Source organism: Erinaceus europaeus, chromosome 9 (assembly GCF_950295315.1).
Source record: "Erinaceus europaeus chromosome 9, mEriEur2.1, whole genome shotgun sequence".
NCBI classification, from domain to species: domain Eukaryota; kingdom Metazoa; phylum Chordata; class Mammalia; order Eulipotyphla; family Erinaceidae; genus Erinaceus; species Erinaceus europaeus.
The window spans coordinates 16,083,335-16,105,272 of NC_080170.1; the positions used below are offsets into that span (position 1 = coordinate 16,083,335).

Genomic DNA, 21,938 nt, shown 5'->3' on the forward strand with positions numbered 1-21,938 from the left:
TGTCATCCAATATTATACTCGCTGGTCATGTGCATCCAGGGCAACAGAGACTACATATTTATATTTAACTATATTCACTCAAAAATGAAATTGCCTGTGGTTTGTGATGCGTGGGTGAGATGGACAGCTTGGTCTCAGGGGTGATGTGTGAAACGCTGTCTGTGAGAGGCCCTCTCCACCTCGACTAGCACTCACTTTGTTACATTGCATATAAGGAATTAAAAAAAAATTTTTTAATATTTATTTTCCCTTTTGTTGCCCTTGTTGTTTTGTTGTTGTAGTTACTGATGTCGTCATTGTTAGATAGGACAGAGAGAAATGGAGGGAGGAGGGGAAGACAGAGGGAGAAAGATAGACACCTGCAGACCTGTTTCACCGCCTGTGAAGCGACTCCCAGGGGAGCCGGGGGCTCGAACTGGGATCCTTAATTCGGTCCTTGTGCTTTGCACCACCTGCGCTTAACCTGCTGCGCTACCACCCAACTCCCACATCTAAGGGATTTTACAATTTGTGGATAATCTAAGCCCCTGACCCTGAAAAACTCTTTTTCTTTAATACAACTGAATGGTTTGCAGATCTGATGAACCCATGCATCTATCTAAATGCAGACTTGATTTTAAACTGGAACGGAGCTCTGGTTTAAAAAAAAAAAAAGAAAAAGAAAAAAGAAAAACCTAGCAGATGTGTATGTGGGCTAGCTGTAGATGGTATTTGAGTTTTCTTTTGACAGACTTAATTTTAGTAGGATGAATACATTATTACATAATATTCCTGAGATACGTTGTTGGCTTATACTTGATGTTACAACAACAAAAATTTAAGGGTTAGGAAAATGCCTTAGTGAGGCCCAGGGGTCCAATCTTTGGTACATTAAGACCATAACTTGACTGAGAGCAGAGTGAGTGCTTCTCTTTGCTTTCTCTAAAAATAAAACAAGTGGGCCAGGAAGATGGTTTGGTGAAGTACATGTGAAACCGTGTTCACTATCGACCACGTAGAAAATTAAAATCCTTAAGCATACCAGGCACTGGTAACGGCTTCCAATCATTAGTAGACTAACTGATCCCTTCTTCCCCAGGAGACCGGTGCTATTAACATCCCCATTTCTCAAAGGACTGTGCCAACAGCACCTCTGGGACGCTCATTCTCTTCTGTAATATGAAGCCCTGTACAGTAAGCTTCTGAAATATACATGCCATTACATAACCCGGTTCTCATCCATATCCACTTAATGTTCACTGAAATCAAACCTGGATCGTCTAGCCAAACTTCCGTTTTCTTTTAGCAATATTAAGCGAACTTTTTATTAACAATTGACAAGCTCTGAAACAATTGCTTTGTTGCAGGATGTGTTTCCCTTAAAAACACAAATCAGATTTTTAAGATCTCTAGTCCCCAGACATTGCCACCCTAGCTCAAAATAAATAAACTTGGATTACACTTATGTGTGCTGGAGACAACAAATACCCATTACTTTTAATTCCACATCATTCTACCAAGCTACCCACAGGATGAGCAAACTGTGCTTAGCTCCTAGACACGGCAGGAATTTAGCTATCAAAGACAAGCCTGCTTTAAGATGCCTCGAACCCTTGAAAAACTTAGGGGCAGCTTGAGAAAAAGGATCAACCACTTGTCCAGCGAGCATCCCTGGTAGTTTTAAAATAAAAAAGATAAATGCATGCCCACCCGTGAACCCACGCCCAGGCTGCCCCGTCAGTCGCAGGTTCGCGCTCCCCTCTGCCCCCCCCCCCCCCAGCAGGCTGAGTACAGCTCTTTCTTTTTGAAGCCGTGGGTGGCTCTGAAAAGAGCCTTTGGTGTCACAGGGCTTTCGGGGCGCGGTGCGGACCGGCCTCCGTGGCCTCACTTGCCCTTGGCCTTGTGGTGGCTCTCCGTCTTCTTGGGGAGCAGCACGGCCTGGATGTTGGGCAGGACGCCGCCCTGGGCGATGGTCACGCGGCCCAGCAGCTTGTTGAGCTCCTCGTCGTTGCGGATGGCCAGCTGCAGGTGGCGCGGGATGATCCGCGTCTTCTTGTTGTCGCGGGCCGCGTTCCCCGCCAGCTCCAGGATCTCGGCCGTCAGGTACTCGAGCACCGCCGCCAAATACACCGGGGCACCGGCACCGACGCGCTCCGAATAATTACCCTTCCGCAGCAGCCGGTGGACACGGCCCACGGGAAACTGCAGCCCGGCGCGAGATGAGCGCGACTTGGCCTTTGCCCGCGCCTTACCGCCCTGCTTGCCGCGGCCGGACATTTCAGAATCAGAAACGGAACAGCACAAAAAGGCAGCGTCAAGAGCCGAAATAACGACTGAGCGCAACGCAATAAGGTTTTATATATGGTCTGGAGGTAGGCTAGCCGGTGCCTTCCTATTGGGTAGCGGCATTAACCAATCAGAAAAGGCATCCTGTATGCCCTAATTTGCATGCGCCCTCTCAAGTCATGATGGTATCAGGTTTGAGCCTATCAGAAACTAGGAAGTCCTGATCCCTAATTTGAATACAAGGAGTACAAATAGAGTTGCTCAGTCAGCAGACATCTCCGGTTTGGAAAAATCCGCCATCATGCCAGATCCTTCCAAGTCCGCTCCCGCGCCCAAAAAGGGTTCCAAAAAGGCTGTCACCAAAGCGCAGAAGAAAGACGGCAAGAAGCGCAAGCGCAGCCGCAAAGAGAGCTACTCCATCTACGTGTACAAGGTGCTGAAGCAGGTGCACCCGGACACTGGCATCTCGTCCAAGGCCATGGGCATCATGAACTCGTTCGTCAACGACATCTTCGAACGCATCGCCAGCGAGGCGTCCCGCCTGGCGCACTACAACAAGCGCTCCACCATCACGTCGCGCGAGGTGCAGACGGCCGTGCGCCTGCTGCTGCCGGGCGAGCTGGCCAAGCACGCCGTGTCCGAGGGCACCAAGGCCGTCACCAAGTACACCAGCTCCAAGTGAGCGCGCCGCGGCTCCCCGTGCACCCAAAGGCTCTTTTCAGAGCCACCTACACCATCAAGAAAGGGTTTTGAACACGGTTAAGGGTTGTTGATATGTAAATCTGGTCTGTCTGCATCCCGGAGGTGCTTTGATGTCGGGGGAATCGCTCCGCCCTGGTCGTGTGGTTGCGTGCTGGGGTATGTGTGTGTGTGTGTGCGTGTGTCCACCTGGTGTGAGAATAGCTGAATGGTAGGAGAGCAATCAAGGCCCTGGGCCCCCCTTGCTCCCTGGTGGTGGGCTGATGTCTGAAAATGATGGAGGGGTTTTCATAAGCTCAGCGCTTTCTTTTTTTGCCTGCCCGGGGAGCACCTTCCAGGGACGCATGACCGCAAGTCTGTGGTCCAGCGAGCGGCCTGTCCATGCACTCGTGGTGAAAGGATAGGGGTTGTCTCCTTTGAGGGCCTTGTGCTACGGCCCCCACCCCCGTGCCCCCTCGTGGGTGAGGCCGGATGTGCATCCGTGGCTTCTCGGTGAGGCCCTGATGATGTCATGCAGTTGTCAAGGTGGCGCTTGGTGCTGCCTGTCTGCCCAGACCTAAGAGCTTTCTCCTCCATGAATATATCCGGGAGGTACTTGGCTGCATCTTGCAATGGCAGGATGTTTAAAATCTAAAAAGACACGAGGAGTCCTGGCGGCAGCAGGCTGTATTAAGCCGCCCCCTGCTGAACATTTAACTCTTTGTGGAGGTGTGATGAAATTAACCTTTTTTTCCTGAGCGAATTAGCGCCCCCACACACACACACACTTCTCCTACCCTGTGATTTTTTTTTTTCTGTGACGTGCAAGTGACAGACTTTTTTTTCTCAAATTCAGAACGTCATATTGGCTAAGGAAAACTGATAGGGAAGAACAGCCATCATTCTGGTAATTTGCCTACCCTTTTTCTTGATCTGGCTTTTTTTTGTGTGTGTGTGAAAATGGAATTAGAAGTGTCCACTGAGGAAACATTACTAAGCTAAAGTAAAACGTGTGTGTGTGTGTGTGTGTGTGTGTGTGTGTGTGTGTGTGTGTGTGTGTGTGTCTCCCCACCTGCAGGGGGGGTCGCTTCATGAGTGGTGAAGCAGGTCTGCAGGTGTCTATCTTTCTCTCCCCCTCTCTGTCTTCCCCTCTTCTCTCCATTTCTCTGTGTCCTGTCCAACAACAATGACAGCAATGACAACAACAAGGACAACAAAAGAAAAGAAAAGAAAAAAAAAAAGGTCTCCAGGAGCAGTGGATCCATAGTGCAGGCACCAAGCCCCAGCAATAACCCTGGAGGAAAAAAAAAAAAAACTTTATTTAAAAGTTTAAAATACAGGAAAACCGTGGTCCGGGAGGTGGCGCAGTGATAAAGCTTTGGATTCTCAAGCATGAGGTCCTGAGTTTGATTCCCGGCGATCATGTGCCAGAGTGATGTCTGGTTCTTTCTCTCTCCTCCTGTCTTTCTCATAAATAAATAAAATCTTAAAAAAAAATTTTTTTTAAATACAGGAAAACTAAACATCATGATCTTGGGGCTGGGTGGTGGCGCACCTGCATTAGCACACATGTTACAGTGCACAAGGACCCAGGTTCGATCCCCCAGTCTCCACCTACAGAGGGAAAGCTTTGCGAGTGGTGAAACAGTGGTGCAGTTGTCTCTCTGCTTCTCTATCACTCCCTTCCCTCTCAATTTCTGGCAGTCTCTATTCAATAAAGATAACTTAAAAAAAATCTTGATCTGTGTAGGAAGATTCTATATGAACTATAGTTTCTAATGTTTTTTCTATTGTTTGGACCTCTCAATTTTTATTTAGGAGAAAATAAACTCGGGAATCCAGTGGTAGCACAGCGGGTTAAGCGCAGGTGACACTAAGCACAAGGACTGGTGTAAGGACCCCGGTTCCAGCCCCCGGCTCCCCTCCTGCAGGGGTGTCGCTTCACAGGCAGTGAAGCAGTTCTGCAGGTGTCTATCTTTCTCTCCCACTTTCTGTCTTCCCCTCCTGTTGGTATGCTTCTAGTTCTGCTTCTGGGATCCCTTCTGTTACATTGCTTGACGTTGTGGTCTATTTACATGGTAATTCTGTTACATTGGTTTGGTCTCACTCCCCCTGCCTCCGGGAGATTTTGGTTTAGTCTTTGCCTTTTCTTGCTTCTTGCTTCTCCTCGCCCCTTATCCTACATACTTCCTGGGTTCCTGACGCTGCCGCCTGAGGAGAAGGATGCTGGACAGAATTGTGTGGTGGTTAGGTTAGATTAGTTTTTTGAACCATTCGTTCATGAATAAAGAAATACTGCTTCTTGGCGTTACTCTCGATCACACTCTGTCATTTCACGAACATCTCATAAAAACTGCAGCAAAGGTGGGCGCGAGGAATAATATCATTGCAAGACTGGCCAGCTCCTCATGGGGCGTGAGTGCTTTCACACTATGATCATCATCTCTGGCATTATGCTATTCCACTGCAGAATACTGTGCCTCAGTATGGTTCCGTAGCCCCCATGTCCACTTGGTCGATTCCAAATTATATTCCTCCATGAGGATAATTTCGGGAACCATCCATTCCACCCCGGTTCCATGGCTGCCAGTTCTTAGCAACATCACCCCACCAGATATTCGTTGGGATGCAGCATCATCTAAGTTCATTTCCTACGTCTACACTCGACCGGATCTGCCAATATACGCGGATAACTTCGCCCACCCTGTTCAACGCTTGACGTCTCGTCACCCAATCTGGTCTCCTACGCCTACACTGAACTTCTCTGTTCCAGTCTCTTGGAAACAGAGTTGGCAGTCAGCTGAGGTAAAGAACAAACACCTCATCACAGACCCCTGCAAGCGTCAACCCGACTTTGACCTAGCACGTTATGACTGGGCCCTCCTCAATCGCTACTGAACAGGCCATGGCCGGTGCACCACTATGTTCCATCGCTGGGGAGCCAAAGACGACCCGAACTGCCCCTGTGGCTACAGACAGACTATGACCCACATAGTCAACGACTGCCACCTCTCCAGATTCAAAGGAGGTCTCGAAACTTTACATTAGGCTCAACCTGACGCTGTTGTCTGGCTACGGAAGAAGGGCAAACGCTAGAAGAAGAAAACAACTTTCAATTTCCACAACTGTGAATCCTTTAAGTACCTTACTTAGACACAAGTCAATCCAGGCAAGAGTGATCAGTAAATTGAAAAGTACTGAGAGAGGTACCTCATAAAATACTATATAAAATGGTTAAACCAACAAGAAGTATTGGAGAAAAGAACCAGGACAAGAGTCCAGCTAAAAGCTCCCAAAAGGTTGAAGCACAAAATAATGAGGCCAACATCCAAACACGAGTTAAGGAAATAATCACAGGAGTGAGTAAAGAGTTTAAAAGAATTTTCATCAGAAATGCAGAAATAAGAAATGAGACACCAGAAGAAAATACTAATTATCTCAAGGTTATTAGAGAGCTGAAAGCTGAAATAGCTAAGCTAAGAACACAACTAGCTGAACAAACTACAACAGTATCAGAACAGGGTAACAAAATAGATGAACTCCAGAAAACAGCAGAGGGGAGAGAGAATAGAATCAATGAGGCTGAAGACAGAATTATCAAGATTGAGGATGAATTAGAGACAACTAAAAAAGAAATAAGAGATCTCCAAAAGAGATTAAGGGATACTATAGGATGACTTCAAAATAAATAATATACACATTATTGGCTTACCAGAGGAAGAAAGGGAGGGGAAGAAAGCTTTCTTCAGGGCATAATAGCTGAGAACTTCTCTAGTCTAGACAACATTAAAGACATAAAGGTTCAAGAATCCCAGAGGGTCCCAAACAGAATTAACCCAGACTTAAAGACACCAAGACACATCATATTTAGAATGGAAAGGAATAAGGATAAAGAAAGAATCCTGAAGGCTGCAAGAGAAAAACAGTCACCTACAGAGGAAAACCCATAAGATTAACAGCAGACGTCTCCACACAAACACTACAGGCCAGAAGACAATGGCAAGATATCTATCGAGTACTTAATGAGAAAGGCTTTCAACCAAGACTACTGTATCCTGCTAGATGGTCATTCAGACTAGATGGAAGCATAAAAACCTTCTCAGACAAGCAACAGTTGAAAGAATCAACTATCACCAGGCCTGCCCTGAAGAAGTTCTGAAAGTTCTCTTATAAACAGTCAGACCACCATAAATAGGCCATATATCAGGAAACTCTAAAAATCTATAAGAATGGCGTTAAAATATCTTCAATCTTTGATATCAGTAAATGTCAATGGCCTGAATTCACCTATTAAAAGGCACAGAGTAGGAAGATGGATCAGAAAACACAAACCAACAATATGCTGTCTACAGGAAACCCACCTAACTCAACAAGACAAACAAAGACTAAAAGTGAAAGGATGGAAAACTATCACACAAGCCTATGGCCCACAAAAAAGGGCAGGAACAGCTATTCTCATATCTGACACGATAGACTTTAAAATAAATAAAATTTAAAAAGATAGGGATGGACACTACTTAATGCTCAGAGGATCAGTCAATCAAGAGGATTTAACAATTATTAACATCTATGCACCCAATGAGAAGCCATCTAAATACATCAAACATCTATTGAAAGAGCTACAGCAATACATTAATAGCAACACAGTAATAGTAGGGGACTTCAGCACCCCAGTCTCTCAACTTGACAGATCATCCAGGCAGAAAATCAATAAAGACATGAGAGAGCTAAATAAGGAGATACATATTGTAGGGAAATTGTGAGGATGTGGTTGAGGTTGGCAGGGCTTGACCTGAGGGGCAAGTCCATCCTGTCAGTCTCTCTCTCTCTACTGAGAGGTCGAGCAAGGGGGGACATGACCCCCCCCCAAGATTTGCCTCGTCTTATCAAACTCCCTGCCTCACAAAACACCCTGCATTTTTCTGCCTCCAGGAGCTCAGCATTCCTTAAAACATTAAGCCAGCTCCCCATGCTCCACCTTGCATTCCTTGATACTATGGCCCTCCCTTTTATTATCTACATATCAATCTTCTTCTTTGTCTTACAAATGACTTAAGGCCTCCTCCCTATTCCTCTACCAATTCTGCTCATTTAATATATTCTTTTCCTACCCTCAAGACTGCAGGGTATTATTAATCCTACCAGTTAAACTTTTTGCAACAGTTGCTAAGGAAGTCCCTACTTTTCCCATCACTTTTACCTTTCTCAGCCCCTTTCCTAACCATGTATGGTATTGTCAAGCCACTTCTGTTTCCAATTTGGCTCTTCCAATTTCCAAGGAGCACAAGGGCAAATGGGGAGGCTGACGCTGGTCATGGAAGTTTGCACCACAAGGCTTAACCAGGTGTGCTACTGCCCAACTCTGGGACACTCAGATGAATAAATATTTGAATGGCCTCACTGCCACAAGCTTGGTTCCTGGGTTATCTCTCTCTTGTTTCCCTAACCCAACAAATAAAGGGGAACTATTGGACATTTTCAGAGTCATTCATTCCCAAGCAACTGGAATAGACATTTTACTTAAGTCCACATGGGTCATTCTCAAGGATAGACTATATGTTATGCCACAAAGATAGCACCAGCAAATTCAAGAGCATTGAAATCATCCCAAGCATCTTCTCAGACCACAGTAGAGTGAAACTAACACTTAACAATCAACAAAGGATTAGTAATAGCCGAAAAATGTGGAAGCTCAATAGTACACTCCTTAACAACTACTGGGTCAAAGAGGAAATCAAGGAAGAAATCAAAATGTTTCAAGAGTTCAATGAAAATGAAGACACATGTTATCAAAATATTTGGGACACAGCTAAGGCAGTACTGAGAGGGAAGTTCATAGCCATACAAGCACACATTAGGAAACAAGAAAAAACACAAATAAACAGTCTGATTGCACATCTTAAAGACCTACAAGAAGAAGAACAAAGGAACCGTAAAGCAAACAGAAGGACAGAAATAACTAAAGTTAGGGGAAAAATCAATAACATTGAAAATAAACATACAAAAAATCAACAAAAGTAAATGTTGGTTCTTCGAAAGAGTGAACAAAATTGACAAACCTTTAGCCAGACTCAGAAAGCAAAAAATGGAGAAGACCCAAATAAATTGGATCATAAATGAAAGAGGAAATATCACAACAGATACCGCAGAAATTCAGCATATCATGCGAGACTTCTATAAACAACTATATGCCACCAAGTTAAAGAACCTGGAAGAAATGGACAATTTCCTAGATACCTAAAAACTACCAAAATTAAGTAAAGAGGAACTAGATAACATGAACAGGCCCATCATAGATAATGAAGTTGAAACATTTATCAAGAACTTTCCCAAGAATAAAAGTCCTGGACCAGATGGTTTTACAAATGAATTCTACAAAATCTTCCAAGAAGAACTAATACCTCTACTTTTTTTTGTTACTTTTTTTATATTTATTTATTTTCCCTCTTGTTGCCCTTAGTTTTTTTTTTTTTTACTACTGTTTAGTTATCATTGTTGTTCTTCTTCTAGCGTTTGCCCTTCTTCCGTAGCCAGTCAACAGCGTCAGGTTGAGCCTGATGTAAAGTTTCGAGACCTCCTTTGAATCTGAAGAGGTGGCAGTCATTGACTATGTGGGTCATAGTCTGTCTGTAGCCACAGGGGCAATTCGGGTAGTCTCTGGCTCCCCAGCGATGGAACATAGTGGCGCACTGGCCATGGCCTGTTTGATAGTGATTGAGGAGGGCCCAATCATAACGTGCTAGGTCAAAGCCGGGTTGACGCTTGCAGGGGTCTGTGATGAGTTGTCTGTTCTTTACCTCAGCTGACTGCCAACTCTGTTTCCAAGAGACTGGAACAGAGAAGTTCAGTGTAGGCATAGGGGACAAGATTGGGTGACGAGACGTCAAGCGTTGGACAGGGTGGGCGAAGATATCCGCGTATATTGGCAGATCCGGTCGAGCGTAGACGTGGGAAATGAACTTAGATGATGCCGCATCCCGACGAATATCTGGTGGGGCGATGTTGCTAAGAACTGGCAGCATGGAACCGGGGTGGAACGGATGGTTCCCGAAATTATCCTCATGGAGGAATATAATTTGGAATCGACCAAGTGGACATGGGGGCTATGGAACCATACTGGTTGTTGTAATTGATGTCGTCATTGTTAGATAGGGCAGAGAGAAATGGAGAGAGGAGGGGAAGGCATAGAGGGGGAGAGAAAGAGAGACACCTGCAGACCTGCTTCAACACTTGTGAAGCGACTCCCCTGCAGGTGGGGAGCCGGGGGCTCAAACCAGGATCCTTAAGCCAGTCTTGCTTTGCGCCACCTGCGCTTAATCCTCTGTGCTACTGCCCAACTCCCAATACCTCTACTTTTAAAAGTCTTCCAGAAGATTAAAGACACTGGAATACTCCCTTCCAGCTTCTATGAAGCCAACATCACTCTGATACCAAAAACAGACAGGGACACAACTAAAAAAGAAAACTACAGACCAATATCTCTGATGAACACAGATGTTAAATATTGAACAAAATTCTAGCCAACCAGATACAGCAGTATATTCAAAAGATTGTTCATCATGACCAAGTGGGGTTTATCCCAGGCATACAAGGTTGGCTTAATATACGTAAATCAATCAACGTGATCCACCACATCAGTAAAAGCAAGACCAAAACCACATGGTCATATCAATAGATGCAGAGAAAGCCTTTGACAAAATACAACATCAGCATGCCTGGTTGAGTACATGTTACCATGCTCACAGACCTGGGATTGAATCCTTGCTCCCTACCTACAAGGGGGAAACTACATAAGCCTATGAAGTAGGTCTGCAGGTACTTACTCTTACCCTCCCCCACCCCTCTAAATGTCTCTCTGTCCTATCAAAAAAAAAAAATGCTCACATTCATTTTTTAAAGATATTTATTGGAAGCCCCCACACCTATGGACATCTAATCTTCGACAAAGGGGCTCAGACTATTAAATGGGGAAAGCAGAGTCTCTTCAACAAATGGTGTTGGAAATAATGGGTTGAAACGTGCAGAAGAATGAAACTGAACCACTGTATTTCACCAAATACAGAAGTAAATTCCAAGTGGATCAAGGACTTGGATGTTAGACCACAAACTATCAGATACTTAGAAGAAAATATTGGCAGAACTCTTTTCCGCATAAATTTTAAAGACATCTTCAATGAAACGAATCCAATTACAAAGAAGACTAAGGCAAGTATAAACCTATGGGACTACATCAAATTAAAAAGCTTCTGCACAGCAAAAGAAACCACTACCCAAACCAAGAGACGCCTCACAGAATGGGAGAAGATCTTTACATGCCATACATCCGACAAGAGTTTAATAACCAACATGTATAAAGAGCTTGCCAAACTCAACAACAAGACAACAAATAACCCCATCCAAAAATGGGGGGAGGACATGGACAGAATATTCGCCACAGAAGAGATCCAAAAGGCTGAGAAACACATGAAAAAATGCTCCAAGTCTTTGATTGTCAGAGAAATTCAAATAAAGACAACAAGATACCACTTCACTCCTGTGAGAATGTCATACATCAGAAAAGGTAACAGCAGCAAATGCTGGAGAGGGTGTGGGGTCTGCCCCGGCCAGCAGGGCGGTGAGCAGGGGCTAGGAACCCAATGAGACCTGAAATGATAGGGACAAGAGACGCGAAGAACGAGAGCAAGTCAAGTTTCTGATCAAGCTCTAAATTTTATTGAGAATACAGGCATTATAAGGCTTTGGGGAAGGAGAGGGAATGCTGGAGGAGGGGAAGGGGGAAGCAAACTTCAAAGAGGAATGTTCCTTGCAACAAATGGCAGGAACCAAACTATGTGTTGACTCACTTGTGTTGACTCACTTGATTACTGATAAATGGTTTACCTAAGGGGAAATGGCCTGCCCAGGGGGTAATTAACATTTGTCTTGAGGGGTTCCGTTGTCTCAAAGCTTATCATCTATAAAGCAGAGAAATGGCTCCTGGCAGGGTCAAAGGAACCCTCCTACACTGCTGGTGGGAATGTAAATTGGTCCAACCTCTGTGGAGAACAGTCTGGAGAACTCTCAGAAGGCTAGAAATGGACCTACCCTATGATACTGCAATTCCTCTCCTGGGGATATATCCTAGGGAACCCAACACATCCATCCAAAAAGATCTGTGTACACATGTTCTTGGCAGCTCAATTTGTAATAGCCAAAACCTGGAAGCAACCCAAGTGCCCAACAACAGATGAGTGGCTGAGCAAGTTGTGGTATATATACACAATGGAATACTACTCAGCTGTAAAAAATGGTGACTTCACCGTTTTCAGCCCATCTTGGATGGACCTTGAAAAAATCATGTTGAGTGAAATAAGTCAGAAACAGAAGGATGAATATGGGATGATCTCGCCCTCAGGCAGAAGTTGAAAAACAAGATCAGAAAAGAAAACACAAGTAGAACCTGAAATGGAATTGGCATATTGTACCAAAGTAAAAGACTCTGGGGTTGGTGGGTGGGGAGAATACAGGTCAAGGATTCAGAGGACCTAGTGGGGGTTGTATTGTTATATGGGAAACTGGGGAATGTGATTCATGTACAAACTATTGTACTTACTATTGAGTGTAAAACATTCCCCAGTAATAAAAAAAGATATTTATTGGAATATCAAATGCAATACCAAATCAATTCATAAAATATACAATCAAATGACCTGGGAGATGATCTAGTGGATAAAGCATTGGACCCTCAAACCTGAGGTCCCATATTTGATCCCTGGATTCCTATATGCCAGAGTGATGCTCTGGCTCTCTTGCTTACTCACCAATAAATATTAAAAAAATAAAATTAAAAGCACAGGCGTCAGGCAGCAGCATTGCGGGTTAACTGCACATGGCACAAAGCGCAAGGACGGGTGTAAGGATCCCAGTTTGAGCCCTCAGCTTCCCACCTGCAGGGGGGTGTCGCTTCACAAGTGATGAAGCAGGTCTACAGGTATCTTTCTCCCCCCCCATTTCTCTCTGTCCTATCCAACAACAATAACATCAATGACAGCTATAACAATAACAAGAACAAGGGCAACAAAATGGGAATAAATGGCCTCCAGGAGCAGTGGATTCATAGTGCAGGCACTGAGCCCCAGCAATAACCCTGAAGGCAAAAAAAAAGGTCTCAGAACCTCTATAAAAAAATTAAAAAACACATTGCCAAATTCATAAATGAGATAGGTGATTGTTTTGTCCTTTGACCCCCTTTCCAATACACTCTGTTTCAGAATCTTATCCTAATTGTAAAAAATTGTTTTGTTTTACACCCTTCTCTACCAAATCTATATGACTTGGAATTTTAAAATACTCACCACCAAAAGTCTTTCAAGAATCAAGAATCATATTTACAGCACATTCTTGTTTGAAATATATTTTTTTCTTTTTTTAAAATTTTTTATATTTATTTTTTCCCTTTTGTTCCCCTTGTTTTTTATTATTATTGTTGTTGTAGTTATTATTGTTATTGATGTCGTCATTGCTAGATAGGACAGAGAGAAATGGAGAGAGGAGGGGAAGACAGAGAGGGGGAGAGAAATATAGTCACCTGCAGACCTGCTTCACGGCCTATGAAGTGACTCCCCTGCAGGTGGGGAGCCGGGAGCTGGTCCTTGTGTCACAAGCGCTTAACCCACTGCACTACCACCCGACTCCCTGAAATATATTTTTCACCTGTGAAGAGAAAAACCATACTGAATGATTGACAATTTTGACTGTTCTTATGACATAGTAGCATAAATGGAATAGATGTTCTATAAACAATTTTTCCTTGAAGAATGCATACAGGTAAATTACGTGTGTGTGTGTGCGTGTGTGTGTGTGTTGTGTGTTGTATGTAACTTTAATGAGAGATACAGAAAGACCAGAGCACCACTTAGCTCTGGCTTATGGTGGTGCTGGAGATTGAGCCTGGGACCTTGAAAGTCTTTTGCAGAAGGCTTTCAACATTTACTGTTATTTCCTCAGCTCTCTTGCTCTGATATTTAATTGTCTCATAGCAGGCCTTTGTTTTACCCAATAGAAAACAAAACTTAATATTCTAAGAATAAGGTTTTCCTGTAACACATTTTGGAAAATATTCCAAGTCATAGAAGGAACTCAGAGATAGAGTTACTGTCTCAAATATGAGGCCCTTATAAATTAATTTTTATTTTATTTCTTGCCTCCAGGGTTATTGCTGAGGTTTGGTGGAAGCACTGCAAATACTACAAGTCTACCACTCCTACAGGATTTTTTCTTTTTTTTTTTTTTAACTTTTGTTCAATAGCACAGAGAGAAATTTGAGAGGAGGGATAGGGAGATAGATACCTGAAGACCTATTTCACTGCTCATGAAGCCACCTGGCTGCAGGTGGCTTAACCAGGTGCGCCACTGCCTGGCCCTAAAATAATTTTTGATAATTACACACACAAAAAAACTTTAAGTCAATGCCCTACCCCCATTAGTTCCTGCAACCACAGGAACTGTTAAACCAGCCTGAGGGACTGAATGGGAGGGGCAAGGGGTAAGCATAAAACCTGAAATGTACTTAAGCACCCTCATTGCCCCATCTCAGAAACCTGAAATCATTTTTGCTAATTGTTACAAGGTAAGCTCTCGCTGAGAAACCAGGCCAACAAATTTCCTGTATTAAGAAACAACTTGAATGCTGATGAATGAGTGACTCACTGAAGCTTTGTCCCCCTGCCAGAGTTGTGGAGTCATCAATACTGTGGAATCTTAAGCGTGAGAACAAGCTAGGTCCCACTTAGGCCTTCACAACTAGTGATTACTGGCATCCAAGGAGCTCTATTATGTAGCTTCTCTTTTAAAGGAACTACCTCTGTCTTTGTAGAAGGCTTTCACCACTCACTATGCATATTGTTCAGAAAAGATTATTGCCTATAGTGGAGGATTATTTTTCTGAGAGGAGAGTGGAGGAACTTTTCAAAGGGGGATCCCTACTGCATCATCCCCTAGAGCTAAAACTCCACACTTAGTAATGACTTTGGCTAGAGCACAACGGAGACCGTACAGGAAGGGAGCCTTATGCACCACCAGCAGGACCAGCCTATGGATTTTTCATTTTTTTAAAAATTGTTGTTACTGGGTGGAGACAACCAGAAATAGAGAGGGAAGGGGTTGATAAGAGACACAGAGAGACCTACAGCCCTGCTCACCGCATCCCCCTGCAGGTGAGAACCAGGAGCTCGAACCGGGGTCCTTGCCGTTTGAATATGTGCGCTCAAGCGCAGGTGCGCCACCGCCCGGCCCGAATTTTTCGTCTCACCACGGCCTCGCCTAGCTTCAGGTGCAATCTAGTAGCAACCTTGACCCACTCAATACTGCGAGGCTGTCCAGGAGGAGCCCTCTCCGGTTTAAGTTAAGCCTGTAGACTCGTTCGGCTGGTGTATTCTAGCTTTAACTCAGACACGGCACCCCGACCCCGCACCACCCGCTTCCCCTTATCCCCAGCCGAATCGCCCCAACTCCGACAAAAAAGGGTAACACGCTCCTTTTTCAAGCATGGAGGTGGCTCTGAAAAGAGCCTTTGGGTGCACGGGGAGCCGCGGCGCGCTCACTTGGAGCTGGTGTACTTGGTGACGGCCTTGGTGCCCTCGGACACGGCGTGCTTGGCCAGCTCGCCCGGCAGCAGCAGGCGCACGGCCGTCTGCACCTCGCGCGACGTGATGGTGGAGCGCTTGTTGTAGTGCGCCAGGCGGGACGCCTCGCTGGCGATGCGCTCGAAGATGTCGTTGACGAACGAGTTCATGATGCCCATGGCCTTGGACGAGATGCCGGTGTCCGGGTGCACCTGCTTCAGCACCTTGTACACGTAGATGGAGTAGCTCTCTTTGCGGCCGCGCTTGCGCTTCTTGCCGTCCTTTTTCTGTGCCTTCGTGATGGCTTTTTTAGAGCCCTTTTTGGGGGCGGGAGCCGAGCGTGAAGGCTCTGGCATGTTGAAGTAACGTAACTGTTCAGCCTCAAGAACAAGCCAAAGGGATAGAGTGCGGTCCGGGCTGCAGTATTTATTATCTCCATATTCAAATGAAGGCTCCTAGTCTCTTCGATTCGATTGGACGAACTCCGCCACGGATTGAGTGACCAAGAAGAATTTATGTAAATAGCTGATGCCAGCTTTTCTTTCCTATTGGATGATAGAATCACCAATCAGAGTGCAGCCGCGAGCCTGGTCAGGTAAGCATCTTTGTTCCAACCCTTTGTTTTATCTGGAGAGGGTCTTAGGGGTGTTTGGACTGAATCAAAAAAGAGGGTAAAAACAAAAACAAAACCGCAAGGATCTTTTACCCTCGTGTCGCGATCTTCTCTGACTAGGTGACAAGTACAAATATGCTTAGTGTGCACGAGACTTCCCAGCACACCTCTCTTCCCCTCTCCCTCCCCCTCTCCCCTTCCCCCTCCCCCTCTCCCCCTCTCCTCCTCTCCCCCTCTCCCGCTAGAAGCTTCTTGATGAAACCCTGGGTTCCCAGCACCACGCACACTACAGCGAGAGGCTTCTTGTTGAGCCCATCTTCTCTCTCTCACTCTTTCCAGCTAGAAGCTTCTTGGTGAAACCCTGGGTTCCCAGTACCACACACTACAGCGAGACACTTCTTGTTGAGCCTCTCCCCCCTCCCCCCCCCCCCCGTGAGAGGCTTCTTGTTGAGCCTCGCCCTCCCCCCCCCCCCCCTCCAGCGAGAGGCTTCTTGTTGAGCCCAAGAGCTAGGGATGAGAAGCTAGTGTTCATTCAGCATTAGGGGAAAGGTAAGGTAATGGCAGTTTACAAAAGCCCTAACCATTTATTTCTCATCATTCTTCTATCCTTTCTGCAAGTGAGTCTTGGGACACATTGAAAATACTCTGCGAGGGACCGGGTGGTGGCTCGCCTGGTTAAGTGCATGTATTACTATGCAAAAGGACCCAGGTTCAAGTCCCATGTCCCCACCTGCAGGGGGGAAGCTTCATGAGTGGTGAAACTGGGCTGCAGGTGTCTCCCTCTCCATCTTCCCTCCCTCTCAATTTCTCTTTGATTTTTCAAATAAAGTTTTTAAAAAATATGTGCTGGGATGCTTATCTTGGAAGAATAGCAACACAGCAGGTTTAAGTGGAGAGAGGGAATGAATGGGTTTTGGAAGGAAACACCAGTCCTTTACTGGTGATGACAGTTCAACACTTTGAAGGGAGAGCCATATGCTAAATGCTTGATGTGCATGATCTCATCTCTCCTAATAACCCCAAGGCTTGGAATCTGTTATGCTCCTTAAGTATGCATAAGAACACGGGGTTATGGAAGTCTCAGCTGCCTCCCAATCTGAATAATTCATGTATAGGCAAGGGTAATTCCCCTATTATATGAACACTCCAGATAGAAACAGGTGCTGTGAATTCACGTTTCTCACTTAATGCAGCACTGCCTGGGAAGCACAGTAGAAATACAGATCTGCCCCCCCCAAAACAGATGTTTGGATCCAGAAACTGCATTTTGAAAAGACTCTAATGCTCAGTACAGACTTTGAAGCTCTGGTCTGAAGGTCATTTTGTTGCAGAAATTACGGGCCAGGACCATGTAGCACTCAAGAGATTAGGAGAACACACCTTTATTACTATGGCACAGTCCCAGTGAACTCATGCTCTATTTCTGGATCCTGAACAATACAGGACAAGGGTATTTATTTGCCCCAAGGCATGAGATTCTCAAGGCGAGAATTTTAAATCTACAGTTGGAATAGATGTAAAAAGGAAGTACAAAAGCAAAAAAATAGCTTGGCCATTAATCATGGAAGGATTTTTCAGGAAGACTGCTGACAGAAGCAGAGGCATCAGTTAGAGGAAAGGGGTTACCACATCGAGCCAGGTAGGTATTTTTGTCTTCTCTCTGGGGCCATGTGTTTCATAAAACCAAAACTGTTTTATCAGGTTAGGTAATTCTGAAGGCCTTTTCTTTCCTTCTTTCTTTCTTTTTTTGCCTCCAGGGTTATCGCTGGGGCTCAGTGCCTGCAGTATGAATCCACTGCTCCTGTGGCCATTTTTTCAAATTTTTGGATAGGACAGAGAGAAATTGAGAGAGGAGGGGAAGATAGAGCAGGAGAGAAAAAGATACACCTGCAAACCTGCTTCACCACTTGTGAAGCAACCACCCTGCTGGTGGAGAGCTGGGGTCTCAATCCAGGATCCTTGAGCCAGTTCTTGCACTCCTTACTATGTGCACTTAACCCGGTGTGCCACTGACTGGCCCCCAGGGCTTTTTATTTTCCTTTTCAATTTGCCTGCCCTGGCAACTCTGATCATTTAGAGCATTATCCAAATGGGCCAAGGGACTTAATGTTTGCTAGTAGACAAAATTGTTCACTGTGTTTAGAGCAGTTAGCTAGATACTTTCAAGATACCAATTCAACTGAAAATATGAAGGTTGTAAAATGGAATATATTTGAACCTGGAAGGTTTGGGAATAAGGAAGAGGGTGGAGGTAAGAAATGCCCCAGGGCCAGCACCAGGACCAGGACCCATAGATATCTTGTGCTTGGCTCTCTGCCCTGGGCTAATTTATTTTCTTTGCCAGTTTCCTCATCAGCAAATAGAGCTTTCAGTGGCCACTGGTAGATTCTATGTGTGGGAGGTACTTGGGAAAGTGGGCATATTTTTAGTCCTTCTTTTCTGGTAGTTCCTTTTCACCCATCTCAGAACTTGACTCTATCACAGTCAGGGCTCCCACCACCCCTTGGATGACATAAAACAAATGCAGCAATAAATAAAGCAATTAAAAATATATGCAGGAATATGCAGCATGACCTGTTGTTTGGCAATGAAAGACTGAACTGTCATCTCTAAATCAAGAAATATCCCTTTTGAGTCTGAATCTCAAAGTTGCCACCACTCTTGGTTCTTTTGAGGGTGGATGAAAAAACAAGTTCACACCAGACATTAAGAGATCAAATTTAGGAGTCAGGCGGTAGCTCAGCGGGTCAAGCGCACATGGTGCAAAGCGCAAGGGCTGGTGTAAGGATCCCGGTTCAAGCCCCCGGCTCCCCACCTGCAGGGGAGTCACTTCACAAACGGTGAAGCAGGTCTGCAGGTGTCTTTCTCTCCCCCTCTCTGTCTTCCCCTCCTCTCTCCATTTCTCTCTATCCTATCCAACAAAGATAACAAAAATAATAACTACAACAATAAAACAAGGACAATAAAAAGGAATAAATAAATATCTAAAAAATATAAAATTTAATACAGATGGAGAATTTACATGGCAGTCAATTCTAAGGTAAATGAGAAATGAGACAATGTGTGTAGGGGGGATATTTCCTTACTAAACAGTGAGGCATGGACCTCAGGAGTTAAGGAGAGGAGAGGGTCTCACATAAGTAGGAGACGGTGGCATCCTTACCTCTGGATGCTTTCCTTCCTTTAAGATAGCCTGCTCTGAAAAAAAAAATTACATATATATATCCTAAATCTAGTTTGCTTTCTTTGCATAAAGTTAACTCTTTCTCCCAAGGTTCACCAGACCTTAGTTCCATGTAACAAGGTTTCATCAGAGCAGCTAGGGAGAGTGACTTAGCCAGTACAGTGCTTGTACATCACATTTGCCAGCGTGATGCTCTGATTTTCTTTGTCTTGCTAATAAATAAATCGATAAACCTTAACATTTTTTTTTCTTATTGTTAGCAGGGTTATCACTGGGGTTTGTTTGGTGCCAGCACTATGAATCCACTATTCCCGGTGGCCTTCTTTTCCTTTTTCTTTCTATTTTAATAGAGCAGACAGAAAGTGAGATGAGAGGAGCATGTAAAAGGGGAGAAAGAATGATAGACACCTGTAGGCCTGCTTCACCACTTGTAAAACACCCCCCCCACACACACACACACACACGTGGGGAGTGGGTGCTGGAAGCTGGGCCATTGTGCATGCTAATATGTGCACTTAACCAGGTACACCACCACCAGGCCCAAATAAATCAATAAGTCTTTGGTGACACTGGAAAAGACTTACTCTGGACACCTTGGGGAAAGACTTAAGGAGCCTTTTGCGGAGACTTACTCTACCCTGAATCATGGGAGCATCAGGAAACCAGGCTATCCAAGGACGCAGGGGAAAGCAGTCAGTCAGTCAGGGGTGTCAAGCAGGATCTTGGAGATAATGCTCCAGAATCCAGCAGAATTTAGAGTTCTCCTTTGGTAGGGAGACATTTTCTTTTTTAGTATGTTCATGTTAGTACTTGGGGGAATTCAAGATACCCAGAGGCCAGCAAATGTTTTACAGTCTAATTGGCGTCCATGGAATGTAATTAAACAATAAACCAGATCACCATGCACATTGATTCTGCTTCTGACCTTATATTGGGAATCCTCTTTTCTGGGGGGGTGGGGGCTCAAGAAACGGATGACAGGGGAATCCAGGCACCCAGGGGAGTTGCTTGGGAGAGGGGTGGGTAGGATGTTGGATTTCCACGAGGTCCTGAGTTTGATTCTTGGCAGCACGTACGCCAGAGTGGTGTTCTGGACTTAATCATGAAATAAAAATAAATATTTGGATCTGGTGAAATAGCTCATTTGGATAATGCACAGCTTTACCGTGTTTACAACCGAGGTTCAGGCCCAGCCCCTGTGCACACTGAAGGAAACTTCCCTGTTGTAGTCTCTTTCACTCTCTTGCTGCCTTTCTGCCTCTATTAAAATAATAATAAAGCCCTGGCTCCCCTGTCCCCTGTCCCCTGGTCCCATGCTGCTATACACACTTCATCTCTCTCAGACCCCCTTTCAGAAGTGACACTTCCCTTCCATCGGATTCCCCCTGTAGTGGTAACAGGGAAAATGCCACCAGCACAGACTTGGCAGGACATGTCCAGGCAGCCCCCCTGAACTTACTCATCCTTCACACAGAATTGGAAAGACAGTTGCCTCTTCTTTTGAGAATGGACTCACCCTTAGGGAATTGACCAAATCTCCCCCAGGCGGGAAATAGGAGGAAGCCTGTGACCTGGAAGTGGGCAGAGGGAGAGGAAGGTGGGAGAAATGCCATGTGACCTAGCTTACTAGTTTTGGGAGGTGGGGACACTGCTCTACACAGCCTTGATTTTCATGCACAGGTTTTTAAATAGTGGTATCACAAACATTTCCAAAAATGAACAGGAAAATACTATTTTCATTTGAGGTTTTAAAATTTCTTTTCTTTTTTTTAACAGGAGCACCGTATCTCTGGTTTATGGTGGTGCAGGGGATTGAACCTGGGAGCTGGTAACCATGGATGAGTGTCGGTTTGCATAACCATTACACTTATCTTCTCTGCCCTTGCCAAGCCTGACAGGAGAATGTCATGGCACAATTTTCTTTTTCTTTCTTTCTTTTCTTTTTTTCTTTCCTTTCCTTTTCTTTTTTTTTAATATTTATTTATTCCCTTTTGTTGCCCTTGTTTTATTGTTGTAGTTACTACTGTTGTTGTTGTTGGATAGGACAGAGAGAAATGGAGAGAGGAGGAGAGAAAAATAAGACAACTGAAGACCTGCTTCACTGCTTGTGAAGTGACTCCCATGGCACAATTTTCAAAGCTACTTTGGTGTCTCAGGTGGTAAGATTTTTCACTTAACCATTACACTATTTACCCGGCCCTGTTTCCATTTCTAAACATTTCTAAATTACTCATCAGTGTACTTTTTATTTTTAAGGCCATCCAGTATTTGTTTTTTTTCCTGTAAACTTACACACCCCATGTGTTGGTGGTTCTTTTTTTTTTCCATACTATTTTTTAAAAGCAAGTTTTACAAACCTTTCCTTGTTCATTGCTTAAATTTTTCCTACTTTTGACTGTTAGTTTTTATTTGCATGATGGTTTTTCCACATTCATTGTTATGGAGTTTACCCAGTTAGGCTGGGTTTGAAGTGTTTTTCTCCTTCTGACCAACTACCTTTAACACCAAATTAAAAATGCGAAAAACTGGGGTGGGAGAGATAGTATAATGGTTATGCAAACATATTCTCATGCCTGAGGCCCCAAGGTCTCAGGTT

At 44.6% G+C, this 21,938-nt stretch overlaps 4 protein-coding genes across 4 annotated transcripts in view; 1 reads left to right on the forward strand and 3 right to left on the reverse strand.

Annotated features, from left to right (window-relative positions):
• The window catches only part of H3-4 (H3.4 histone, cluster member), an 82,189-nt gene that overhangs the window by 3,206 nt on the left and 57,045 nt on the right, over positions 1-21,938 (reverse strand). The gene's annotated exons all lie outside the window — the stretch shown is intronic.
• LOC103124361 (histone H2A type 3) lies at positions 1,743-2,313 on the reverse strand. Its single transcript, XM_007535083.3, has one exon. The coding sequence runs from the start codon at positions 2,254-2,256 to the stop codon at positions 1,864-1,866; it is 393 nt and encodes a 130-aa protein (XP_007535145.1). The 5' UTR covers positions 2,257-2,313; the 3' UTR covers positions 1,743-1,863.
• On the forward strand, positions 2,402-4,440 carry LOC103124362 (histone H2B type 3-B). The gene has a single exon (XM_060197426.1). It carries the CDS (start codon positions 2,567-2,569, stop codon positions 2,945-2,947), a length of 381 nt encoding a protein of 126 aa, XP_060053409.1. The 5' UTR covers positions 2,402-2,566; the 3' UTR covers positions 2,948-4,440.
• LOC103124363 (H2B.U histone 2) lies at positions 15,424-15,920 on the reverse strand. The gene has a single exon (XM_007535086.2). It carries the CDS (start codon positions 15,899-15,901, stop codon positions 15,521-15,523), a length of 381 nt encoding a protein of 126 aa, XP_007535148.1. The 5' UTR covers positions 15,902-15,920; the 3' UTR covers positions 15,424-15,520.

Bases quoted from the DNA above. Each gene is read 5' to 3' on its own strand.
- LOC103124361 (XM_007535083.3), bottom strand. From the start codon at position 2,256: ATGTCCGGCCGCGGCAAGCAGGGCGGTAAGGCGCGGGCAAAGGCCAAG.
- LOC103124362 (XM_060197426.1), top strand. From the start codon at position 2,567: ATGCCAGATCCTTCCAAGTCCGCTCCCGCGCCCAAAAAGGGTTCCAAA.
- LOC103124363 (XM_007535086.2), bottom strand. From the start codon at position 15,901: ATGCCAGAGCCTTCACGCTCGGCTCCCGCCCCCAAAAAGGGCTCTAAA.